At 44.8% G+C, this 24,721-nt stretch overlaps 1 protein-coding gene across 3 annotated transcripts in view; it reads right to left on the reverse strand.

Moving 5' to 3' along the window:
* The window catches only part of LOC138763955 (very long chain fatty acid elongase 1-like), a 124,876-nt gene that overhangs the window by 42,975 nt on the left and 57,180 nt on the right, over positions 1 to 24,721 (reverse strand). For 2 of the 3 annotated variants that reach the window (XM_069939014.1, XM_069939015.1), the window contains exons 2-3: positions 5,340 to 5,445; positions 4,378 to 4,465 (exon numbers count right to left, since the gene is read on the reverse strand). In XM_069939014.1, coding sequence (XP_069795115.1) covers positions 4,378 to 4,435 — 58 coding nt within the window. In that variant the 5' untranslated portion in view covers positions 4,436 to 4,465; positions 5,340 to 5,445. Of the gene's footprint in view, positions 1 to 4,377; positions 4,466 to 5,339; positions 5,446 to 24,151; positions 24,262 to 24,721 lie in introns of those variants that run through there. The other variant, XM_069939013.1, reaches the window with a different exon arrangement.

The raw sequence follows: 24,721 nt of genomic DNA on the forward strand, positions 1-24,721 counted from the left end.
AGAGGTGCTACGTAGTCATGTGTGTGTGAAGGGGAGACCTTTCTGGCAGGATATTACTGAAATACTAACAAGGATAACAGGGGCGGCCTTTGCAGACAACCTTTATCTTTTGGACAATTTTATTAAAATAAGTAATTAACTAAATTCCAAATTTAATTTATTAAAGTAGCTTTATCAGTAGCTGGGAAATATATTGCAATTATTTGGAAATCCGACTCCCCTCCACAAATAGCACGATGGAAGGTGGAGATGAACTGTTGTATGTATGCCTTTAGAAAATAAAAACACATACGTTTTAAGAAATAAATATGAAGCATTTATAAAAATATGGCACCCAAATTTGGATTATATAGGGGCCCAAATATAATAAAAGGTGCTACCATATAAAAAATATAAGTGACCTCCCCAATGAAGACTTTCTTTTTTTAAACTCAACTGGACTGCCTGATGGTGTACGCATTTATACCGTGAAAGGGGTGAGACAGAAGTGATTGTTGTATTTTATATATATGTGGTGGCCCATCATGGCAGCGATTGAGCTGATGCTCCAGACAGAGAGTTCAACCAAAAGACAGCAGCCTGTGCAGCAGCCCTGGCCCCAACAAGCGGACCGGTGGGTGAACAGCAAGGGTAGCTTAAAGGCCAGTGACCCCAAAATGGCGCTGGCCTTGCTGTGCAGCCAACGGACAGGGACAGTGCACGGGGAAGAAGGGCATTGTTATGCAGGAAAGTACCCACGTTCAGGATACTCACTTTTGTTATACATGTTGTGATGTCAGCCACAGGAGGCCATGGCGGGAACAGTGCAAGTAAAAGTCAGGCCTGAGCTCTAATAAAACTCCGAGCTTAATCTAACTACATTCCGTGTGTGTGTCTTCTTTCTAGTAGGGTGCAGCTACAATTGGTGCCCTGATGATTTAGACGGCATCTAAATCCAGCAATGCTCATCAAAGCGGTCGCTTTCAAGCTGCCAACTTTCTGGACGAATCGACCACTCGTGTGGTTTGACCAGGTACATTTCCAGATCGGGTGGATCACAGCAGAATGCACCCAGTACTACCACGTGGTGAGCACCCTGGACCAGGCACAGCAAGCTGGGTGGCTAACTTCATCCAGGAACCCCCATTGAAAGGCACATACACCTTCAAGGACTTGCTGATCGAAACCTTCGCGATCTCACGGCATGAGTGAGAGGCATGTGTGCTCCACCGGGACGGGCTAGGGGACAGGCCCCCATCTCATGAATGAGATGTTGGCCCTCCTGGGCAAACACAAGCCCTACATCATGTTTGAGCAGCATTCCTGAAGCAACTGCCTTAAGACATCCAACTGCTCCTGGCTGACGCGGATTTCAGCAACCCCTCCCCCCCACCCGGAAAGTGGCAGCTCCACCCGGAAAGTGGCAGCTCCACCCGGAAAGTGGCAGCTCCACCCGGAAAGTGGCAGCTCCACCCGGAAAGTGGCAGCTCCACCCGGAAAGTGGCAGCTCCACCCGGAAAGTGGCAGCTCCACCCGGAAAGTGGCAGCTCCACCCGGAAAGTGGCAGCTCCACCCGGAAAGTGGCAGCTCCACCCGGAAAGTGGCAGCTCCACCCGGAAAGTGGCAGCTCCACCCGGAAAGTGGCAGCTCCACCCGGAAAGTGGCAGCTCCACCCGGAAAGTGGCAGCTCCACCCGGAAAGTGGCAGCTCCACCCGGAAAGTGGCAGCTCCACCCGGAAAGTGGCAGCTCCACCCGGAAAGTGGCAGCTCCACCCGGAAAGTGGCAGCTCCACCCGGAAAGTGGAGCTCCACCCGGAAAGTGCAGCTCCACCCGGAAAGTGGCAGTTCTGTGGAAACAGAAGAGAGTGCTCGGCGTCCATGGGGCTCATCACTAAACCCACGGCTAGACCAGTGCAGAGCCGCCGAGAGAACAGCAGCTCCCCAGAGGAGGTGATCCAGACGACCAACGAAATTTCTACCACCAGAGATGGGGCTCCAGAGCAGGCCACCATGCACGTTTCAGAGAAACACCGGGGCTGGCCAGCCTCCTGTAAGTTTGGGACCACCAGTCCAGATGATACTTCTGCGTGGACACAGGAGCAGAGGTCACCATCCTGCCTCCGACGGGACAGGACACCAAGATCAGGCAGTCAGGACCCACGCTGAGGACTGCCAACAACAGCACAATTCCAATCTACGGTACCTGCAAGCTCCAACTGCAGTTGGGAGGTAGCCTGTTCTCATGGGTGTTCACACTGGCCACAGTGGAACAGCTGCTACTCAAGGGCAGACTTCCTGCGTGCCCACAGCCTGCTAGTGGATCTCAAGGGAAGGAGATTGGACCATGTCAAGACTTTTCAAACCTTCCCCTTCAAAGACACCAGGCTCCCAGCACTCTACCTGGATTCCGTACAGAGATCGGACAAGAAGTATACCAGGGTCCTGCTCAAGTTCCCTGCAGTACTCACCCCCCAATTCACCACAGTGATGCCCCGACATAGAGTACAACACCACATCCTGACCCAGGACCCTCCACTCCATGCAAGGGCAAGACACCTTCCTCTGCAGAAGTTCCAGCTGGCAAGGGAGGAATTCAGTAAGCTGGAGGAGCTTGGTATTGTACAGCAGTCGGACAGCCCATGGGCTTCTCCCCTGCACATGGTACCCAAAGCAACTGGGGGCAAGAGACCATGCGGTGACTACCACCAGCTCAACGAGGCCGCAACACAGGATCGGTAACCCGTACCGCACATCTAGGACTTCGTGGCTAATCTGCACAGGGCAAGGATCTTATCCAAGGTGGACCTCGTGTGGGGATATCATCAGATCCCGGTTCACCCGATGATACCCCCAAGACCACCATCATCACCCTGTTCGGCCTCTTTGAATTCCTCCGAATGCCATTTGGGCTAAAAAATGTCGCAGACCTTCCAGGGACTCATGGATGCAGTGGGCTGAGATCTGGATGGCACCTTCGTGTACCTGGACGACATCCTGGTGGCGATCAGGAACCAACAGGAGCACATGGCGCGCCTCTACAACCTCTACACCTGACTGAGCGAGTTTGGCCTTGACGAGCAACCCAGCCATGTTAGATTGGGGTAATCCTTTGACTCAAAATATAGCACCAATCTTCATAGGCAGTCATTAAATAACAATGGAGCCTAGTCATGGTGGGTCATTATAGAGCACGAGTACAAGTGGTACAGGCTTGACAGATTAGACTGTAAAATTAAGGAAAACACAAAAATCTGTAGACACACATGACTGAAGTAAAAACACAAAGCTGGAGAGACTCAGCAGGTCAAGCTGAGTCCTTAATTTAGCAAAGATGAAAATACATAACTGTTGTTTCAGGCCTTCATCAAGGACTGAATGAGTCGAGCAATAAGGAAAGGAATGGGAACAAGTGGATCAGTGCAGAATCAGTGAATTCTACAGCAAGCACTAAGGTGACCTTGTCTTTCTTTAAGTATCAGTATTTGGCTATGTCGTTAAAATAAAGCAGGTTTTTATTTTTAAATTTAGACATAAAGCATGGTAACAGGCCCTTTCAGCCCATGAGCCCATACTGCTCAGTTACACCCAATTGACCTACAACCTCCAGTACGTTTTGAATGGTGAGAGGAAATTGGAGCACCTGGAGGAAACCCATGCAGACATGGGGAAAATGTACAAATTCCTTACAGACATCATGGGATTCAAATCCCCGTCCAGATCACTGGTGCTGGAACACAGTCCCTGTGTTTTACTGTGCTGTAATATTCTTTGGCTTTAGATTGCTGCCATCAACAGTTGTTTGGACTACAAATCCATCCTGCCTCATCGTGAAATATGCACCATCAATTAAAAAGAATGGAAAGAGGTGGAGATCCAATTAATAAATGGAGAAAATGCAAGCTTCTCATTAAAAAGAAGCACAAAATTAGGGACTTAGTACCAGCACAAATCCTCATCCATTAAAAACTGATGAAAATATTATTTTTTTTAATAAATAGCACAGGGTTGTAAATCCTAATTTTCTACATCGTAAGGGGTTTATACTCAGTCACTAATGTTCAAGGCTGACACTGGTGTACTTTTGGACTTCAAGGGAAAACACTGTTCAGCAGCACCATGGATATGTGACAGAGGATCAATTTTAACGCAAGGTAGGCTCAAGGTACCAAATGCTCCTATTAATGCAAAGGCGGGATATTTCAACTTGAACCTGCTTCGTCATCTGAGATCATTGCTTGTTGCGTGCCTCAAGCCCAAAGATAAAGAGTCCGTAAATCACAATATTAATCAAATACATAGGTGACTGAAACTTGGGGAGCAAAGTCCAAAATGACTCGATTCTTCAAGGATGACAGTGAAGATTATCAAACATTGATTATGCAAAAACCAATGACTCACCTCCTTTTAACAGCCCCTCATAAACTTGGGCAACTCGTGACCCCACCTCTGCCAACATAATTACGCTTCAAAGTGTTACTTCCAAAGCCTAAGGGACACAACATGAAAACGGGATTAAAATGCAATGCTTTATATGACTATTAACATAATAAATTCTTTTGGATACAAATCACAATGAATTGTCAAGCAGTGAAGATATCAGGTCATATGGCAAAACTTGTCATAAGTTTGGATTTTAATGAGAAAGGATTTGGTGAATCGAGCTTTAAAAAGTAGCAACCTGGTCATGTACCAAGGTGAAGCTCTTTTGGGTAAATCTAGGCCAAGCCCTGAGAGAAAATCATAGGTAAACAATTTCCGCAGGAACCAGAGTTGTTCCTGTTGGGAAACATAATGGACATAAGGTTTAACAATGAAGCTGTCCAAATTTCAAATCCAATTTGTGTTAATCACATTGGCAGTGGCCAGGAAGTACATTGTGGCTGCGTGGAAGTCTGCGTGGAGTTCTGACACAAGAGAACCGACTTGCAAGGACAAGAGCGACCCTGGTGGAGGGAGCGTGAAATGAGGGAAGAGGGAAGAGCATGACAAGAAGCAAATGTGCACATGGATGAACACATAATCAAAGTGAGCAGAAAGAGAAAAGAACAAGTGCGAGCGCAAGAGAAGGGGTCATCACTCCTGCTCAGATCACAGAGCTGGAAGCAGACAGGGTGGTTGGATTGCCCTGCTCTTCAGGGAAATAGAAAACAATTCACACAGGCTGATTCCACATTGTAACCAAAAGAATTAATACAGGAGGAGATTCAATGCCATTAAAGTTGGAAATGCAGGATTGAATGATCCAAGACCATTTTTTTTTAAAAAATCAGTCACTGAGGCCTCATTTTCCAGAAGTAATAATATTTAAAAAGGTGATTTGTCAGAAATTCCAACCCCACAATTCATAAACAGATACTAACTTCTTAAGGTACAAAATTGTATCCACAGGTTCAAGCACCAACAACTGAAGTCAATTCAAGATTTTGCCAGATATCTCCTGAGCAAGGCAGTGGTTTATGAAGAAATCTGGAAGATAAATGAGACAAATTGAATATAAAAAGACATCTTAGACCATAGCATCTTTCACTTTGTAGGCATACCGACAAGACACAAATTAATTGTTCATGCCAGTTTGTCCTTGAGAATATGGTACGGAGCTGTCTTCTTCAACTATTGCAATCTTTTGGATGGAGACGTTCCCACAACACTTTTGAAGAGGAAGTTTGAGCACCCATGAAGAACAGTCGATTTCCTAGATAGGATACTGTACAATTTGGCAGGTAACAGACAAGGTTTCCAAAAATCTGCATCCTTGTCCTTTCAGGGTAGAGGTTGTGAGGTTGCCAATGTCATTACAAATTGCCCATTGCAGAGGTATACAAGGGATTTCTTACATACTTGTATTTCCACCCATCTCAGATTGCCATTCAACCCAAACCTAGTACCCAGCCCAATTATAACCCAAAATGTATTTGGATTGTCACAGAATGAATAAAGTCTCTCACACATCGACAGACCTCGTACTAAACATCAGCTCTCCCTTGTGGGATCAGATGAAACCACATTTTGCTCAATTCACTATTCCTAAATTTGGTAATCACCTAACCACATGGAATTGTTATAAATCAAAGTACAAGATTAAACTCTAGTCAGGGAGTTATTAGGAAGAACTGTGAGCAAGTTTAAAAACTAATAAAAAGGTAACCAAGACAGACTTCAAGAAGGTCTTCATACTCCAATTTTCAACATAGATTCTGAGAAGCAAGGTATCACACAATATGTATATCACTGGCAATACTGTCATGTATTGCCCATCTCAAATTGGATCTGAACTAATCATGCTGTTAGTTAAATTTATTCTTTTAAAATTTAGACACACTGCAGAGTAACAAGCCCTTCCGGCCCAAAAATCCGTGCTACCCAAATACCCAATAACCCCTGAAGGCTTTGAAGGATGGGAGGAAACCAGAGCAAGTGGAGGAAATGCACACAGACTCGGGGCGAACATACAGCTTCCTTATAGACAGCACCGGATTTGAACCTGGGTCACTGGTGCTGTAATAGTGTTATGCTAAATCTGTCACCCGAGTATCACTTTGTATTGCCTGTAACCAATCTGTCACTTGAAATCACTTTAAATCCAGTCTTGGCTTTGTCCACACTCTAACCTGGTGCATTTAAAAAAGATTCATAAATGGATTCAGGGAATTGAGGAAAATTGCTAAAAATGAAAATTATATTCCTTGGGACAGATTAATTAAGTATGTGTTTTGAATGCACAAAAGAGTTTTATTTGTAAATTGCAGTTGTTTAATCAATGATAGCTTCACAAACAGGCCCTTCGGCCCTTCTAGTCTGTGCAAACTATTTTTCTGTTTAGACCCACTGTCCATAGCCCTCCATACCTCCCCCATCCTTGTACCTCTCCAAATTCTTCTTAAATCTTAAAATTGAACCCCCATTCACCACTTCAGCTGGCAACTCATTCCACATTCCCACCACTCTCAGTGTGAAAAGGTTCCCTTATATTCCCCCTAAACTTTTCCCCTTTCACTCTCAACCCATGTCCTCCGGTTTGTATCTCACCTATCCTCAGTGGAAAAAGCCTATATTTACTGTCTATTCCCCTCATAATTTTAAATACCTCTGTCAAATCTCCCCTATGGCATAACCTGTTTATCCTTTCCCTGTAACTCAGCTCTTGGATATTACTGGTAATATCCCAGTAAATCTCCTCTGCACTCTTTCCATCTTATTGATGGCTTTCCTGCAGTTAATTGACCAAAACTGCACACATTACTCCAAATCTGGCCTCACCAATATCTTGTACAACTTCAACATAACATTCAAACTCCTGAACTCAATACTTTGATTTATGAAGCCCAATATGCCAAAATATCTTTTTACAGCTCTATCCATCTGTCACGTCGCTTTCAAGGAATTATGCATCTGTATTCCCAGATCCCTCTGTTCTACTGCACTCCTCAGTGCTCCACCACATACCATGTATGTCCTTTCTTGCTTTGTTCTTCCAAAATGTAACACCTCACTTGTCTGCATTAAATTCCATCTTCCAATTTTCCATCTGGTCCAGATCTCTCTGCAAGCTTTGAAAACCTTCTTCACTGGCCACAATTCCTCCAAACTCAGTGTCATCTGCAAACTTGCTGATTCAATTTACCACATTATCATGCAGATCATTGATATAGATGACAAACAACAATGGTCCAAGCACCGATCCCTGAGGCCCATCTCTAGTCACAGGCCTCCAGTCTGAGAAGCTATCATCCACCACTACTCTCTGGCTTCCCCCATCCAGAAATTGTCGAATCCAGTTCACTGCTTCACCATGAATACCTAGCATCAGAACCTTCCTGATTAATGTCCCACATGAGACCTTGTCAAAGGCTTCACTAAAGTCCACGTAAACAATATTCACAGCCTTTCCTTTGTCAACGTTCCTGGTAACCTCCTCAAAATACTATATAAGTAACTCTAAAGTATGAATCTATAATAGTTTGATATCATCAAGAAACAATACGCTGGGAAAGTGGACAAGGTTCACTATCTGGAATGGAACATTAAAGTCTGCAGATACTGTGATCGTAGTAAAAACACAAATGCTGGAGAAACTCAGAGGGTCTCGCAGCGTTCCTGAAGAAGGGGTCAGGCCCAAAACATTGGTTATATATCTTTGCCCCCTATGGATTCTGCAAGACCTGCTAAGTTAGAACCATAGAACACTACAGCACAGACCTTCTAGTCTGTGTTCTGTGCCAAACCATCATTCCACTAGTCCCACTGACCTGCACCAATCCAATAACCTTCCAGACCTCTCCCACCCATGTATCTATCCAATTTATTCTTAAAATTTAAGAGTGAGCCCACATAAAACCAAGGTTCACTCTCTGTCACGTTATTATTTACTGACAAAGGTGGCTCAATAGGCTTGAAGGCCTACTCTCCTACTTTAATTTCTATTTTGAAACCTGATTTTTCTTCTCCCACATTCCCCCACCCTGCCACGGACAGTGAACCATGAAAGGCCAACAAGTTAAAATCTGGTTGTCGGCATCAACTATCCATCCATTCAAAGACAGGACAAACAAATTACATCAAAGGTGACAAGAAACTCCAACAAACACGCGACATTAAATGTTGGCAAGTTTAAGGTCACAAAGAAGAAAAGTCCAAATTCATATAATGCTCAATTCTTCGGTTTAACTTTCTGGAAAAGGGAGAACAATGAGTATTCACATACAGCTGTAGTCCATTGGGATCGATTGGAAAACAAGCTGTCGTTCAGTTCAGATGTTAACATCTATCAAATTCACAGGAGCCTCCAGACCACGTAAAAAGATTATCAATATTCTCTCAAAGTAGGAAGCGTTCACGGTACCCTTGGAACTGTATTGCTCAAGAAAGTGAAGAGCACGCGGGATGTTGCCTTCTACTAGTGTTTACATTGAACGCTTGTATGCTTTAGACTGAGTGTCACTCTGTTAGTAACGTTCTTGCCTTGGAGTCAGATTATCAGAAGCTCAGGTCTCATTCCAGGGACCAGAACACACTGTCACTTCAGTGCAAGAGACTTCAATGCAGTCACATCAGACCGCAAGAAACTCAAGAGGGCTGTGAATGCAGCTCAGGCTGTCCTTGCTTAATTTCTCATCAGAAAAAAAGACCTCATTCAATGCAGCATTCACTCAGTACTGGATGATTCAAGTTTTAAAATGGTACATGTTACCAGTGTCAAAGTGAGTCTGTGCTTTGGGAGATGCAAACTGTTGCTACCTGGCACGATAGGAGTATGATTTGGTCTGTTCAGCAATCCCATAAACAGAAGGCCTTTTGACATGAGGCACTTTCCCAAGACACGTGCAGTCTCATCCTCCACAGCAACAACATCTGACTTGCTTGATCTAGACCCTTGCTGCTTCACTCCGCACGTGGAGTTCCGCACGTCTGCTGAATACAACTTAACCAGAGTGCAATTAGATTAGATTTCAGATTGATCAGCCTACCTACATATCATATAAAACACAGCATACACATGTAAACAAGAACTGTAAACATACAACAAATGTAAACAAACTGACTGTGCAATACAGAGACCATCATTAACCAAAAAAAATCAATAAAGTGCACATGAGTCCCTGATTGTGTTTGTTGTTGAGGAGTCTGATGGTGGAGTGGTAGCAGTTGTTCCTGAACCTGGTGGTGTGAGTCTTGTGACACCTGCATCTCTTTCCTGAAGGCAGCAATGAGAACAGAGCGTGTGCTGGGTGGTACGAGTCCAACGGCAGCGCTCTATGTAGACGTGCTCGATAGTGGGGTGGGATTTGGCCTGTGATGTCCTGGGCTGCATCGACTACCTTTTGGAGGGCTTTAGGCTCAATTACAACCAAATTGTGAGCGACTGAATGGGCCAATGCACTGGATGCCTTGAGCTGTGGAACAATTTGAGAATTTCAAAGTCCAGAGCACACTAGGTTTGGACTTGTCAAAGTCAACTCAAGACGATGCATCCAAAGGGCAGCAGAAAAGACTGAGAAATTAAACTGAGCATCGGAGCCAACCCCAGGAAGAACAGTTGGGAGTATCTGCAGAGTTTCTCAGCACATTTGTGTATTGCACAAGAAAGAAAAAGCCCAGTCTTTACACAAAATCAAAATGCAAGGCAATGCATGGGCCAAGTCATAAAGATAAGAGAAATAACAGTGGAAAGTGATAGAAATGAATAACCATTTAATAATAATGTGAAAACTGCATACTTTACCATTGTTGGTGCATTATTTTCCAGAATGTTACAAATAGTTAGAAAAGATGAGCATAATTATTATAACATGAGCAAAAGAATAAACATGTTGTTTATTTGGAAAAGCGATCTTTGAAAGTATCTATACCTGGGATTGATATTGTAGAGATGTTAAATTTAGATTGAGCGTTCCATGAAAGTTAATGTTCAGTTACATTCATTGCAAACTATGTAAATAATTTTTTTCCATAGTTTGATACAAGCAAATGTTGAACTATTTATTTAATGATTGAGTTTATTGTCACGTGCACGGACATATGCACCAAACTTCTTACTTGGTGCAGCCAAACAGGTACTTCATTAAAATAAAATACTCCATAAATTAAATAGGTTGGATTTAGTATTTGTAGAAAGTTTGCTGTTTTTTGGGACAGCAGTAAAATATGCAAGTCTGAGTGTAACTTAAAGAATGTGCAGATTTTGGAATTTGACTTTTAATGCTTTATTGTATCAACTATTGGCCTTAATTGAGTATTGACAGCTTTCAATAAAAGGATGTTTTGTTAGTAGCTCTACCAGCAGTGCAGTGACAAAACAGAGCTATCGCCTCACAGCTCCAGTGACCCGGGTTCTGAACTCGTGTGGAATTTGAATGCCCTCTGAAGCCACACACAATTCCTCCTGGTTGTGCTTCAGGGGTTTTGGGGGGTGGGGGGAGGTGGCAAGAAAATCTGGGAATTAAATCATTAACTCGCAAATCAAAATGAGGTTTTTTTTAAAAAAAATGCCCTTGAAAAGTTACGATTCTCACCCTTAAAAGGCAAAGGATATTTTGAAATATTCAGATCTTTCAACACTGGCAATCGATTTTCTTTCTAAATGTCTTTTAAACGTTAGAATTGCACCAGACTCTGGCAGCCCACGTCACTGACCCACCATTCTCTGCTTGCAAAAAGGTGCCCCCTTCAAATCTTTCCCCTCTAACCTTAAACCTGTGCACTCTAGTTAAGATTCCCCTTTCTAGGGCAAAAGACTGACTACTTGATCAGATGCATCAATTTTGTATACCTCTACGGATTTCCCCATCACTGCACCTTCCCCAGAAAGGAAAGTCCCAGCCTATCCTCCTAACTCAAGCCCATCTGACCCAGCAACATTCTAGCAAATCTATTTTTCATCCTTTCCAGCTTAATGGCGTCTTTACACAAGGCTCCAATTGTGGTCTCACCGAAATCTTTTCCCATGACATCTCAGCTCCTGCACTCAATGTCCCAGTTGAAGACAAGAATGACAAATGTCTTCCAGTTTGGTCCAATTCCACACAAGCATATTCCCACCTCATTTTAAACACTTCTGGGCATTCCATTCCTTTCCTCCTCATGCGTTTCTTCCAGTTCCACTTAAACATTTCTGTGGTTTTTGCTGAAACTTGCACTTCCACATTCTAAGCAATCTCTGAATAAAGTAGCTCACTCTGAATTTCCTTTCAAATTTACAACTTGCGTATAACACAATTTCTTCCCTTGGCGATTGTCTCTGTGACATTGAACGTCAGACAAGAGAAACTTTATACAAGCATTAACCAACTGGCATCATACAAGGGCAGCATGGAGATGAACCACAAGCACTGCAGGACCAATATGGTTCAAAGGAGAGGAAACAGGAAATGCTTGATGAGTCAAGGGAAAAAGCTCTTGAGAATTGTATAAAATGTTATAAAAAGGCCTTTGGTTGTAAATTGTGACAGTCTTCTGTGACAAAGCATCTCAGTCAAACCAAGCCTGCCTTTCTTTATTCTCAGTCAATTCTCAAATCTTCATGTTCAAACCAGAGGGAATTATTCAATGCAGATGAAACTCCACGTTCTTGCTGATTAAATTATCTAACTTGAAAATCAGAAGAATGACAAAGTGAACACTCCAGCCCCAAGCTCAACAAGAACACAATTTTTGCAGGGAATAAAAGCTCAAAGGTTTACCTTTGGAAAGAAAGCAAAACACTACTACAGGTCATTGCTAGGTAACAGTCCTGAAACCTAGAAACAGAACAATTACAAATACAAGTCACCCAAGTTGTGTTTGTCCAGAGAGAAATATCCGTTACTTAGCACATTAACTAACAGCAACACCCAGTTTTAAATGTCCACATCCTTGATGTTATCAGCCACCTCAAGAGTTCACCTCTTTTTGAAGCGACTCCTGTAAACCAAGCCTGCCAAATTAATCACGAGTCCCTCAAACTGCAAATAACTTATAAGTGTAGAAGCCCTAAAAATCAAGGTTGATGGACTCCTGTTTACAAATAGGGGAAAACCAGACACTTTTTCAAGACCAAGGAGGGAAAAAAAACAATCTCAAGACCAAAAAGACTAACTAGTGGAGTAACTCAGCAGGTTGAGCAGCATCTTGGAGGGAAACAAAATGTAAAGGCTTCAGGTCAAAACCCTGCATCCTCTACGCACGCCCCCCCCCTCCCCCACAGCCCATTACAGATGTTCCTTGACCCAATGAGATCCACCAGTAGTTTGTTCTTGGCTCCAGATTCCAGCATCTGCAGTCTTGCATCTCTATTTCACATTTTAATTGTTAACACCGCAACCAAAATTTCCAGGTCAGTGCTTGCTGATAATCCAAATTCTTGGTGAATAATGCTCAAATATCCTTTCTCACTCTCATGCAATATATCTGTTTAACAACAAAATTCATGTTTTAGATTAAGAAATAAACCATTGATTATCAGAATGTTAAACATGAGAAACAGCAAAGCATTTGGACATTGTAAATGTTTGCTTTCAATCAGAAGCCGATGGGTTGGTGTAGAGTGCACTAGATTTTAGTCAAAGTGCAGGAATCACACAATACAAGCCTATAGTCACCATCACTTCACACCCACACGTCAGAACTCTGATGTTAGCCAAAACTTAGCTTAAAAAGGAAAGGCAGATGACTCCTTAATCACAGGCAGGTGTACGATTAAGGATACAGCTTCACACAGAACTAAAATTTAAAAACCAGAACAGGGTTTTAAAGTAAAGGCCAGTATTTGATTATGGGGTAAAAAGTCTGCAGACACTGTGATTAAAGTAAAGGCACAATGCAAAGATATCAAGGCATGAGCAAAATGTATGCATGCATCCAAATAAAATGGTGGTGGGGTTGGTGGGGGGGCGTAAGGGGCAGGGGGAGGAACACAAGTAGAAGGTAAAAGGTAGATAAGAGAGGGAGGGCACAACATCAAACAAGGGGAGACGACTCTGTGAATGCAGAGGGGAAAGCTGGAAGAGAAAAAACAGAGGGAGGACAGAGATCGGTCTAGCAGAAACCATTTTAATGCCATCCAGTTGAATTGTGGGGATTATTTTAAGGGTTTTGAGAGCATTTGATGCTGGAAGATCAAAAGACTGAAGTTTTTCCTCTTGCTCACTTGCCTGAGACCTCTCAGACAAACAGGTAAGAAAGAAATATTTCACTCCAATCAAGAACAGTTTAAAAACTGCAGCCATCAGCGTATTCAGTATTGTGCATTGGGCAACGTTTTCCTGGAGCCTGTTGTACTTGAAAGTGGAAAGAAAACTAGTTTCTACATGCAGGGCCGATGTTTATTCAACATTGACTATGGAATTCACTATCCAATGCAAAAGGGATCAAGAGTGGAAATTCCAGCAAGTTTCCATCACTTGCGTTAGTGTACAAGAATTCTGGAAACTCAAAGCTGGTCGTCAGAGATGGTGCATCAGAGGCGGGGCATCAGAGGCGGGGCATCAGAGGCGGGGCATCAGTGGCATGGTCACAAGTGCAGATCAATGGAATCACTTTAGTGTGATCCTGAAATGGGATCTGTTGAAGCCTTCAGAGATACTCTCAATTTTTAGACACAAAAACTAAACAATGACAAAAAAATGCGCCATCTTAAATCCTCCACAAAACTTAACATCATGCACCAGTGCAGATAATAATGGATTGTATCATGTCTTAAACTGAGTGACAGTTTTTAAAAACTGGCTTCCCATCTTTGGCCAATGGGATCCCACCACCAGTCGCATCTGCCACCCCTGGTGGCAAATTACTTCAACTCCTCTTCCCACGTTGATCTCAAGGTTTTTTTTGCCACAAGACCAAATGCAAATGAGGAAACAAGATTCAATTTATTGTCATGTAATAAAACAATGTTATATTGCACAGAATTGCTTTTGCCTGGTGTAAGGCAGACAGATTTGCCATCAGCAGAAATTGCCTGAAGCACCTCTTACAGTCAAAGAAAAAGAAGCAAAAGAGAATCCCTTTAGAGTCACCAAGTGTATATGGATTTGCCTCCAACACTCCCGCAGCCACATGTAGTAGTCCAAACCACTGGCAGCCTGAGCTCCAGATCTGAACCTTGTGGTTTGTGGAATTCATTGCTACATACAGCTGTGGAGGCTGGATCATGTGGCGGGGGAGGGAGAGTTTAAGAAGAAGATTGATAGGTATATAATTAGACAAGGTATCAAGGGATATGGGGAAAAGGCCGGAACTTGAAACTAGATGTGAGGACTGTTTAGCTCTGTGATTTGCAGAACAGATTCAATGGCCTGAATGGCCTGCTTCTGTTCCTTGGTCTTGTGACATGATCAGGAACCCTTCAGCAAACCCTCGCATCCCAGTTCTGATACCTGGTACACTTCAGCCAGTTTCAAGCCAGTCTCCAGCAGCCCACAGCCTCCGTGGGTTCCTCACCTCGAGTTGCCAGGAGCCCACAGCAGAGACCCTCACTGGTTTGCCGCCATGGTCACTGTCCCGTGGGTCATCTCCTCTGCTTCTCCTTCTCAGAACGGTGGGGGGGGGGCCCTGTTCACTGGTGCCTTGCCCCAGTCCTCCGCTCCCCTGGAGTCTGCAACCCCCCATGGACCCAACAGTAAGAACACTGAATTTTCTAATATCATCTCATCCCTCTGATCCTTTCCCACTATTTTCACCCAGTTCTTGCTTATTTTGTTCACTTTTACTCATCTCTCCCATTCCTAATTGCCTGGATACATAACCTACTCTCACACGATCCCATCTTCCCATCAGCCACAAACCTATCTACCAGGATTTCGATCTCTTGGTTGACCTTCTCACTTGTTCTTTTGCATTTTATTTAAAAAGTTTTCCATACATGTAATAATAGCCATATGCAAAATACAGTAGACAAATACAAGTATCAAATCCATTATTCATAGCAGTAGTAAAATACCCCAGTCCCCTCCCCCTTAAACAAAATCCCAAGATAAGAAAAAACAGCATCGAAAAAGATAGAGAAAAGTAGGAAAACAAGAATAGAGACCTGGTTGCTGAAGGGCACCCCTCATCATATGGTTCTAGTCATTTATGTCATTAAATACTTCCAAGGAGGTAATGAAGTCCAAAGCTTAGGGAAAACATCTATAAATTCATTCCCTTAATTTGTAAATACGGGCACCAAATTTTCAAAAATACCTCATTTGTTTCTCAGATTATAAAGTAATCTTCTCAAGAGGAATGCAGCTATGTGTTCCATACCTAGGCGGGTGTCTGATTTGCATGTTACTGCTGTACATTTTCTTGCTACTGCTAAGGCAATCTTTACAAATTCTTTTATATATAAATAATTTCAATATTAAAATAACAATAACATTGGGTTTTGTGGGAATTGGTTTTCATATTCTCAATCACCTCACCCACCCAATTCCATTGCTTATCATCCCTCCCTTATCTGGTTCCACGGATCATCTACCAGCCTATCCATACTCCGTCATGCGGCTCCATCTGCCCTTCATGTCTCTCTTCCCCCCCCCCCCCCTCGCCCCCCCCACCAACCTTCCATACAGTTCCACCTACCAAGTATCAACCCATCTCACTCCACCCCGGCCAACCTTTCCTTCTCAATTCTACATACTGGCCATCTTCCCTCTAGTCCTCATGTAGCCTCCTGATCCTGTAACATCAATCATCCCTTTACTTCCACAGATGTTACTTAACCTACCTGTAGTATTCTCCCCACCCCCTTCCATCCTTGCTAGTTTGAGCAGCAGCCCACTAAAAATCAGCAAGAATGCCCTGAACACCAGAGTTGGCAACACAGGAGAAACCCTTCATGCATGCATGCTTTATACACGTGAAGCATCCTGGCGTTCAAATGGACACCTTTTAAACCATTGCATTTGTGAACGCAAATAACCTTCTGGCAACCTAGATAGACGAAACACTGGTTAAACGCTCATGCTGTGAGACATCCATTCTCAGTTCAACTTGGGAAACAGCATCAGACTGCTATTCTTGAAATCCTGCCAATTGCATAGGTTCGTGCAGCAGATCTTATTTCATTCGGACATCATGTTCAGGACAGACATGTGGGCCAAAAAGGCAGTGAAGTGCCAGTTGATGAAGTAGACAAAGACGATGTGGTCAAACAATAATCATGGTGTTTATGAGCAGAAACTCATGGTACAAGAATGAAAGACAATAGGTGCAGTTATATCCAAGGGGAATGTCCCTAACAGTAAAAATAATGCACAGCCAATGTTAGTACAGCAAGACAAATATGCAAACGTCAGAGTAATATAACTGAACAATAGGTTCTTTGGCCCAATAATTCTCAACAACCGCCAATTCACATCCACCCTACTGGAATCCTCTTTTCCCCCTCATGTTTTCATCAACTCTCCTTGGACTCAAAAGTCAATTTACAGTAGCCCTATTAACCTGCAGTCTTAAAAAACAGAAGTGCTCAAGGAAAACCCATGAAGTCACAGGAAGAACATGAAACAACACTGGGAGATCACCCTCTGGAATGCAGGACTCTAATGCCCTGATTTAACACAGCTTACAAACAAATAAAGAATGCATTCACTAGTGTCTTTCAGTACATCATGACATTGATTTTCTTTTTATTATTCACTAGGCACAACTTTGCATTCTTCAACTCCTCAAACACACCCCAACTCCTCTGACCTCATTTCCACACGAGTAATTCTGACACTCGCTCTCCTCCTCCTGATGAAGGTAAGTGCACAACCGACCACGGCGGGAATAGAAACTGAAGGAAAAGCTGCTGGGGCCAACAAACTCGCCCGGTTAGGACTCCAACGGATTGAGTCCAGAGCTGCAATTCTGAGCGCTCAACAGGCATCCGCAGAATAGTTCTCCATGAGATGGAATCCAAAGGACAACACTGCAGGACAGCTGTCGCACAGAGCCAGAGACCCCGAGCTCAATTCTGACCTTGGGTGATGTCTGTGTGGAGTCTGCACAGTCTCCCTTTAACCACATCCCAAAGACATGCAGATTGGCCACTGTAAACAACCCCAGGCATATAGATAAGAGGTAGGTTCTGGGGAGAGCTGACATGAACACAAAAAAGAATAATGGATTTTACGCAATATTAGTGTAAATGCTTGATGAACAATTTCTTGAGACTCTGGGCTTAATGAGCAATTTCTACCCCAAATGTTGACCATTCTTTTTTCTCCCAAACTTCAGAGTACATATTCAGTATGACATCATATACAACCCTGAGATTTTATTTTCCCCTGTGGGCCAGGCAGAATATCCATTTATCAGTAACTGTACTCAAGAAAATAAATATACAAAAAGAGAGAAGCATAAACAAAGAAAGAAATATAAACAATAAATAACATGCAAGAGACTCTACACAAGTCTCTGACTGAGTCTGTTGTTTAGGAATCTGACAGTGCCGGGATGTCGCTGATCAACTCATTGAGTCCCTTCAGCAGATTGCATTTGGCTAATTTCTCAGGTTGACGTCTTCTCATCAGACCGAGTAACCCAGAGCCTTGGTTAAAAATAAAAGAAATGCTGGCGGAACTCAGCCAGCCTCACTTTCAGACCACTACCTTGGATTAATGATCCTGTGATACACGTTCAGAAGCTCGTCGTTTCAGCTCATCTGAGATCAAACAAAAATTAACATCAAAGAATGAAGATGATTGGATTTTAGTGAATCAGGTGAGTTTTAACAAATGAATGTTAGGGAAGAAATCCTGGAAGGGTCTCGGAACCATTTCAGCACGTCACTGATTCATCAAGGCTGGCTGGCCCACAAGCCCCACAGTTCAGATGCAGGCAACAAATGTTGATTTAGCAAATAATCCCCCCCCCCCCAAAAAAAAATGAATGCTTATATAATATTGTCAAAGGCCAGATTCACAATTGGGCAACACAGCCTCTACCACAAAGATTGATTTTTTTGTTGGCTCCATTTTCTGGCATTGGTTTCTCATAAGCACACTTCATAAGTGATACAACATGCAGCAAAAAGCAAGCATTAACTGCAGCAAATAAGCCAATGGCTGCCACTTGTAGGGAGGATGATGCAAAGTCATTCCCCCCCCCACTATCCATCCAACGAATGCAGCTGCAAATTGGGGCAGAGGTCAACAATAAACACAATTGCACTGGTGACCTGCTGAAAACATGGAAATAGAAAGAAACACTTGGCCTGGAGGTGATTTTTAAAAAAAACTACCAAATGCATATACTTACTGGGGAAAAAAATGTTAATTTACGTCATACCCCCAATCTTCTGCTCTTGTCACAGTTCCAAATAGTGTTCAAGGTACAGAACCCTTTTTTTTTTGGCTAAACATTTTACAGGCTCCTGAACGCAAGAGATCAATAATTTCAGATCAGCTCCCATTTTTCCCACTCAGTATCTGTATTGCTTCTATAAATGCCATCCACCACTCCTCAAGATCCTTCTCAAACTTTTGCGCTGGACTGCCCAACTTCCACCAACCATCTTTGTTCATTCATTCCCTGTCCTTTCCACACACAAAGCTGTCACACCTTGTAACGTTTTTCTGCTCCTGACAGAAGAGTGCAGGGATGCAAAACAGCAATCAGTTCTCTCCCCTGCTGGCTATTTCCAGCATTTAATAGTATGAGCCCTTCGGCCCACAATGCTAATCTTTTGGTTTCAGGATGGGACAATGGTGGCAAGATCAGCATTTATTGTTCAATCTGAGTAACTTGAACAGAGTGACTTTAACCATTTCATTGGACTTTTAAAAGTCAACCACACATTGCTGAGAATGCAAGCCAAACCAGGCAAGGACAGCAGACCCGAAACATTGACTGCCCATATCTCTCTGTAGATGCTAACTGAGTTCCTGAGTCAAGATTCCAACACCTGCAGTTCTGGTTTCTCTGCTGGGCAGGTTTCCTTACTTGACTGACATTATTTAACCTCATGTTGTTACTAGAGTGAAAGGCTAGATTAAGCAGCAAATTTAAATTCTACAGCTGCATTTGTCAAGGCCTCTGGATTACTGGTAATTTACCCACTTCACAACAATTGCATTCTCTGCTCTTAACTGCTGAGGAAATGTTTTCTTAGTATCTGCATGCAAACAGCATGAACATTGTGCAAGCAATCCGTAAAAGTCCAGAAAGTTTCTGAGCATGGTTTTTGAAAGGACAATTGGTCACTTTGTTTTCCTTATCTTCTGGGTTTTAAAGTGCTTCAACTATAGAGATAGCTCAGTTCAAATTCTGGCACCTCCTACATATACTTTTGGGTCCAAGGCATCTTGATTTCTGCCCAGCAGTTAAATTTGGCCTTTATAAAACTGCAGGGAAAAAAAAATCCCACGTTTATCCATTTCAATCTAAAATGAATGGAATCCAGAGATGCTTGATGCATTCCTGGCATTTTCCTCCAATCCTGTGTTATATATAATTGTGGCGACGCTCATGTTTGCCAAGGGCAAACCGGCCTTCCTTGTCACGTGCGGTCAGCGGGGCAGCTGCGGTAAGGATGGTGCCGTGGGACCGTCTTTTCTGGTCCAGATCAGAAGGTCGCATGCATGCTTACGTCATCAGGTCGCAAGTGCTGGGACATTAGGGGCAGGACCGAAGACGGGCTTAAAAGCTGCAGCGCAAAATTCAAAATAAAGCAGTTGTGATTCTCAAGCTCGCAGCCCACTGTCTCAGTCTCTTCACTCCCCTCGCTCACAACCAGCAATATAATCACAGATTCTTGCAACTATTCTGATCCAACCAGGGGAGAATCAAATTGCTTCACCCCACAGCATTACTCTGTATATCCAGTGCAAGGTGAGAATTTTCCCAATATTCTCAGATACTGCAGTGGCTCATCTATTCCTCGGTAAATCAGACAGCACAAGATCAGGCTTATTCCTGTACATTATGTTGCAATTTCATCATTAGATGCAATGCAACTGAACATTCAGAAATACACCCTTGCTACATGCCCACAATACAACATCGCCAACAAAACAAAGCTTCTTCCTCCTTTGAAGCAGCAAGCATCCAGGTCAAGTTAGATTCTGAACTCAAGACTTCTCCCTCTCATCCAATTCCAGCAGCCACTGGAATTGGGAAACCACTGGACATTTCAAAATATCAGAGTCAGAACTTATTGTCATGAACAAGTCACAAAATTCAGTATCACAGTGCAAACGTCCATATTAAGAACCATCTTACAATACTTCTGTTCATTGATTATTCAGGAATCCAATGGCAGTGGGGAAGAAGCTGTCCTTGTGCCATTGAGTGCTAAGTCTTTAGGCTCCTGTACCTTGTTCCCGATGTTAGCAGAGTGAAGAGGCATGCGCTGGGTGGTGGGGGTTGTTAAGGATAGAGGCTGCTTTTTTAAAGAAACCGCCTCATGTGGATATCCTTGATTGAGTGAAGTCTGGTACCTGTGATGTCGCAGGCTGAGTTAGCAACCCCCTGGAGTTTTTCCTGTCCTGAGATTTGGTGCCTCCATACCAGACAGTGATGCCATCGGCCAGAATGCTTTCCACGCTACACCTGTAGAAGTTTTTGAGAGTCTCATTGACGTACAGAATCTCCTCAAGCATCTCACAAAATATAGCCGCCGGTGAGCCTTCTTCATGATTGCATCAACATGGCAGATCCTCGAAGATGCTGACACCCAGCAATTTGAACTTCTTGACCCTCTCCACTACTGAGCCACAATAAGATACACAAAGAAAAAGAGCAGCAGCGACCAAACACACTGCACAATTATTTCTAATTAACAGTGGTTCTGCACAGGGAGGGGTTTATTGCCATATGGTTTCACTAGGTAAGCAGCAGCTCATGACAGATATCACATTACAGAAAGGGTTCAAGAGATGCTGAGAAACAACCACAAACTGTTTTCCCCACTCAGATAAAGTCATCTACATAAATCATGTAGACTCACTTTTCACCACTCCAAGAGTGGCCAAAGAGCCTCTTGTCAATGCAAGCCAGTCTAAAAGTGGGAAATGCAACAAGTACATAACATCTGATAATGGAGAAACCATTGCCTCGGTGCTCGTTTCACATCAGAGAGAAAACGCACAAGCCATTCAGAGATCCTAAGGACATCAAATTGTAAGAATCTTGTCTTGATGCTGCTTCAGTAGTCAAATTGTAAGGAGTTTTTAAACTCTGCTTGCCTACTTCAAGTTTGCAACAAGTCAAACAATGATTTAAAGTAGGCCACAATGGATAGAATTACAAAGGCAGTTCAGGCCTCTGGCAGCCATATCCATCAGACGTAACCATACACACCTGATTGGTTGCTAAATAGACCATTCATGGTCTGTGACATACAACGGGGTTTGCCCACATCAACAATGACCACAGCAGTTACCGAACAAATCATACAAGACAAACGCAAACCTCTTCAGCATCATCCATCCAACAGCTTGGGCCCAGGTGCAGGCTGATTGACTGCCAACCTGTCATTCTGTCACTAGAGGCCAGTCTGACACACCTCGACACCCAAAGAATGTCCAAAATGCAGATAAACAGGTTTGGGCTGATTAGTCACACCATAAAGCTACTCTTACTAGAATGAACTTTGACAGACAAGTGTACTGTCCCATCACCTCAAAATCCACAACAGTTTTTAAAAAAATGTTTTGTTTTAAACCTCTGCTTTCAGCTTGCAAACACAGATCATATTGTGCTCCAATTAATTATTCTCCCAAATATTTGCTGTTACATGACTTTACTCTGCTTTCTGCCTTCAATAAACATGAATTTTAAGGTTCTGATAACATAGTACATTGAAATCTGCTGCATTTTGGGGCAAAGCCCCAGCAGTCAGTACAGCAGTTCTGTGAATCCCATCCATTGAATTAAATCCCAAGTTCAAAATCGAGCCATTCCCTAATTATTCCTTGCCTATACCATTGCCCCCAGGCAGTATCTCAAGTGCCAACAGCCATTGTTCAGGATCCTGAAGTGGGGCTGTGTAAAACTTCAGGTTGCAGCAGAAGCACAGTGTTTTCCTGTCAGTTCAGACTACAGCAAAGCAGCTGCTGTCGTGAAGGTCCCACATTCCTCGCCTGGAGAAGAAGGAGGTAACAAGATGACCATCGCTGGTGGAACTGACCACAGGAACCAGTGAACATTTTTTTTTAAACAAAGGGAAGATCATTGGGACATTCCCCCCTGTTTTGACGTTGCAAGTGGAGATAAAATGCTGTGTGGTGCAGAACTTTCTAATTCCCAAGTGCCACCAAGAGAATGCACCCTCCGCCCACTTGGTTGGCACCGGTGAAATCTGCAAGGCTACTGGCCTTTCAGATCAAAGGCCTGATTGACCCCACAGCAACACTTGAAAAGAGCATGGCACTCTCCTCAACTATCAGCATGAGTGACCCCCCCACCCCCTGAATTAACAGATGATCACACTGTGTACACAAAGTGGCCACGACAACTGCTGTTCAGTCAAAGTACTTCGGGACATCCTGACAACAAATTTATTTAGGGGAAGGCAAGATCTTCCCTCCAACCGCTGCATTAAAACACACCAGGGCCTGATATCCGGCCAAAGTTAAAGATAACTGGATCCGAGCCACGAAACGACGGGGCCTCCGGGCATTGCAGCAAGTGACTGCAATCTGAGGAACTCCCCAATTCAAACCCCCGGCCTCAGCCGACGGATAAGAGGTGTCGATTCGAACTTGGGGGGGGGGGGGGGGGGGGGGTCGAGATTTGGTGGAGAAGGGGACATCGCGAACTTGGGCAAACTTGGGACGGACTGCTCCCTCCTCCGCTGCGAGCTGCCTGTGACAGGACGCTGCAGCCCCCCCCCCCCACCTTCCTCCCTCCCGCCCCACCCTCTCTCCCTCCCTCCCCACCCCCTCGCCCCCCCCACCCCCTCGCTCCCCCCCACCCCCTCCCTCCCACTCTCTCCCTCTCTCTCTCCCTCCCCCCAACTCCCTCTCTCCCAACCCCCTCCCCTCTCTCCCAACCCCCTCCCCTCTCTCCCAACCCCCTCCCCTCTCTCCCAACCCCCTCCCCTCTCTCCCAACCCCCTCCCCTCTCTCCCAACCCCCTCCCCTCTCTCCCAACCCCCTCCCCTCTCTCCCAACCCCCTCCCCTCTCTCCCAACCCCCTCCCCTCTCTCCCAACCCCCTCCCCTCTCTCCCAACCCCCTCCCCTCTCTCCCAACCCCCTCCCCTCTCTCCCAACCCCCTCCCCTCTCTCCCAACCCCCTCCCCTCTCTCCCAACCCCCTCCCCTCTCTCCCAACCCCCTCCCCTCTCTCCCAACCCCCTCCCCTCTCTCCCAACCCCCTCCCCTCTCTCCCAACCCCCTCCCCTCTCTCCCCCCTCCCCCTCCCCCCCCAACTCCCTCTCTCCTCCCAACTCCCTCCCCTCTCTCCCAACTCCCTCCCCCTCTCCCAACTCCCTCCCCCTCTCCCAACTCCCTCCCCCTCTCCCAACTCCCTCCCCCTCTCCCAACTCCCTCCCCCTCTCCCAACTCCCTCCCCCTCTCCCAACTCCCTCTCTCCTCCCAACTCCCTCCCCTCTCTCCCAACTCCCTCTCTCCTCCCAACTCCCTCTCTCCTCCCAACTCCCTCTCTCCCTCCCCCTCTCTCTCAACTCCCTCTCTCCCAACTCCCTCCCTCCCTCCCTCTCTCTCTCTCTCCCCCAACTCCCTCCTCCCCTCCATCGCCGACTGGTCCCTGCTCGGCGGGGAGCGCTCACCTGATTTCAGAAGTCCTCCGGTGCCTTAAAAAGTGAGCCCGTGGTGTGGTCGGCACCACCTGCCAAGAGGCTGCGAGTGTGGGAAGGGAAGGGGAGGGGAGAAAGCGAGGGAAGAACGAGCCTGGTACAGCCCTGTGCAAAAAGCCCCACCCCTGCATGAATCATCCATGCCGTGGCAACTTTCTTATCCAAACAGCCCCGGCTCACAGTCAAGGTCCCGCCCCGCATTGCTCAGGACGAATCCACTTTCCGCAGATTCACCCACCTCGACTCCCTTCACTGCCGCCCACGAACCGCAATGAAACTCCCCTCCCCGTGTCTCTCGACCATTCAACTTGGAGGGTCTGCCCTGACCTCTCACTCATTTCATCCGCCCGCCTCTCACACTGCTGGCCAAGTGCCCTTTTCCACATCACCGCCCTGTTGCATGCAGCAACACTATAAATAGAGGGCACTCCTTGGCCCAGAACTTCTTCCAGCTGTTTGCCCCGGAAAACTTCCAGCTCAATCGGAAAGTTGCATCTGAGCCCATCAGTATTCCTGCTTTGCAACTTTCCCCCCGAGAGACGA

This window comes from Narcine bancroftii, chromosome 5, assembly GCF_036971445.1.
Source record: "Narcine bancroftii isolate sNarBan1 chromosome 5, sNarBan1.hap1, whole genome shotgun sequence".
In the NCBI taxonomy this organism is placed as follows: Eukaryota; Metazoa; Chordata; class Chondrichthyes; order Torpediniformes; family Narcinidae; genus Narcine; species Narcine bancroftii.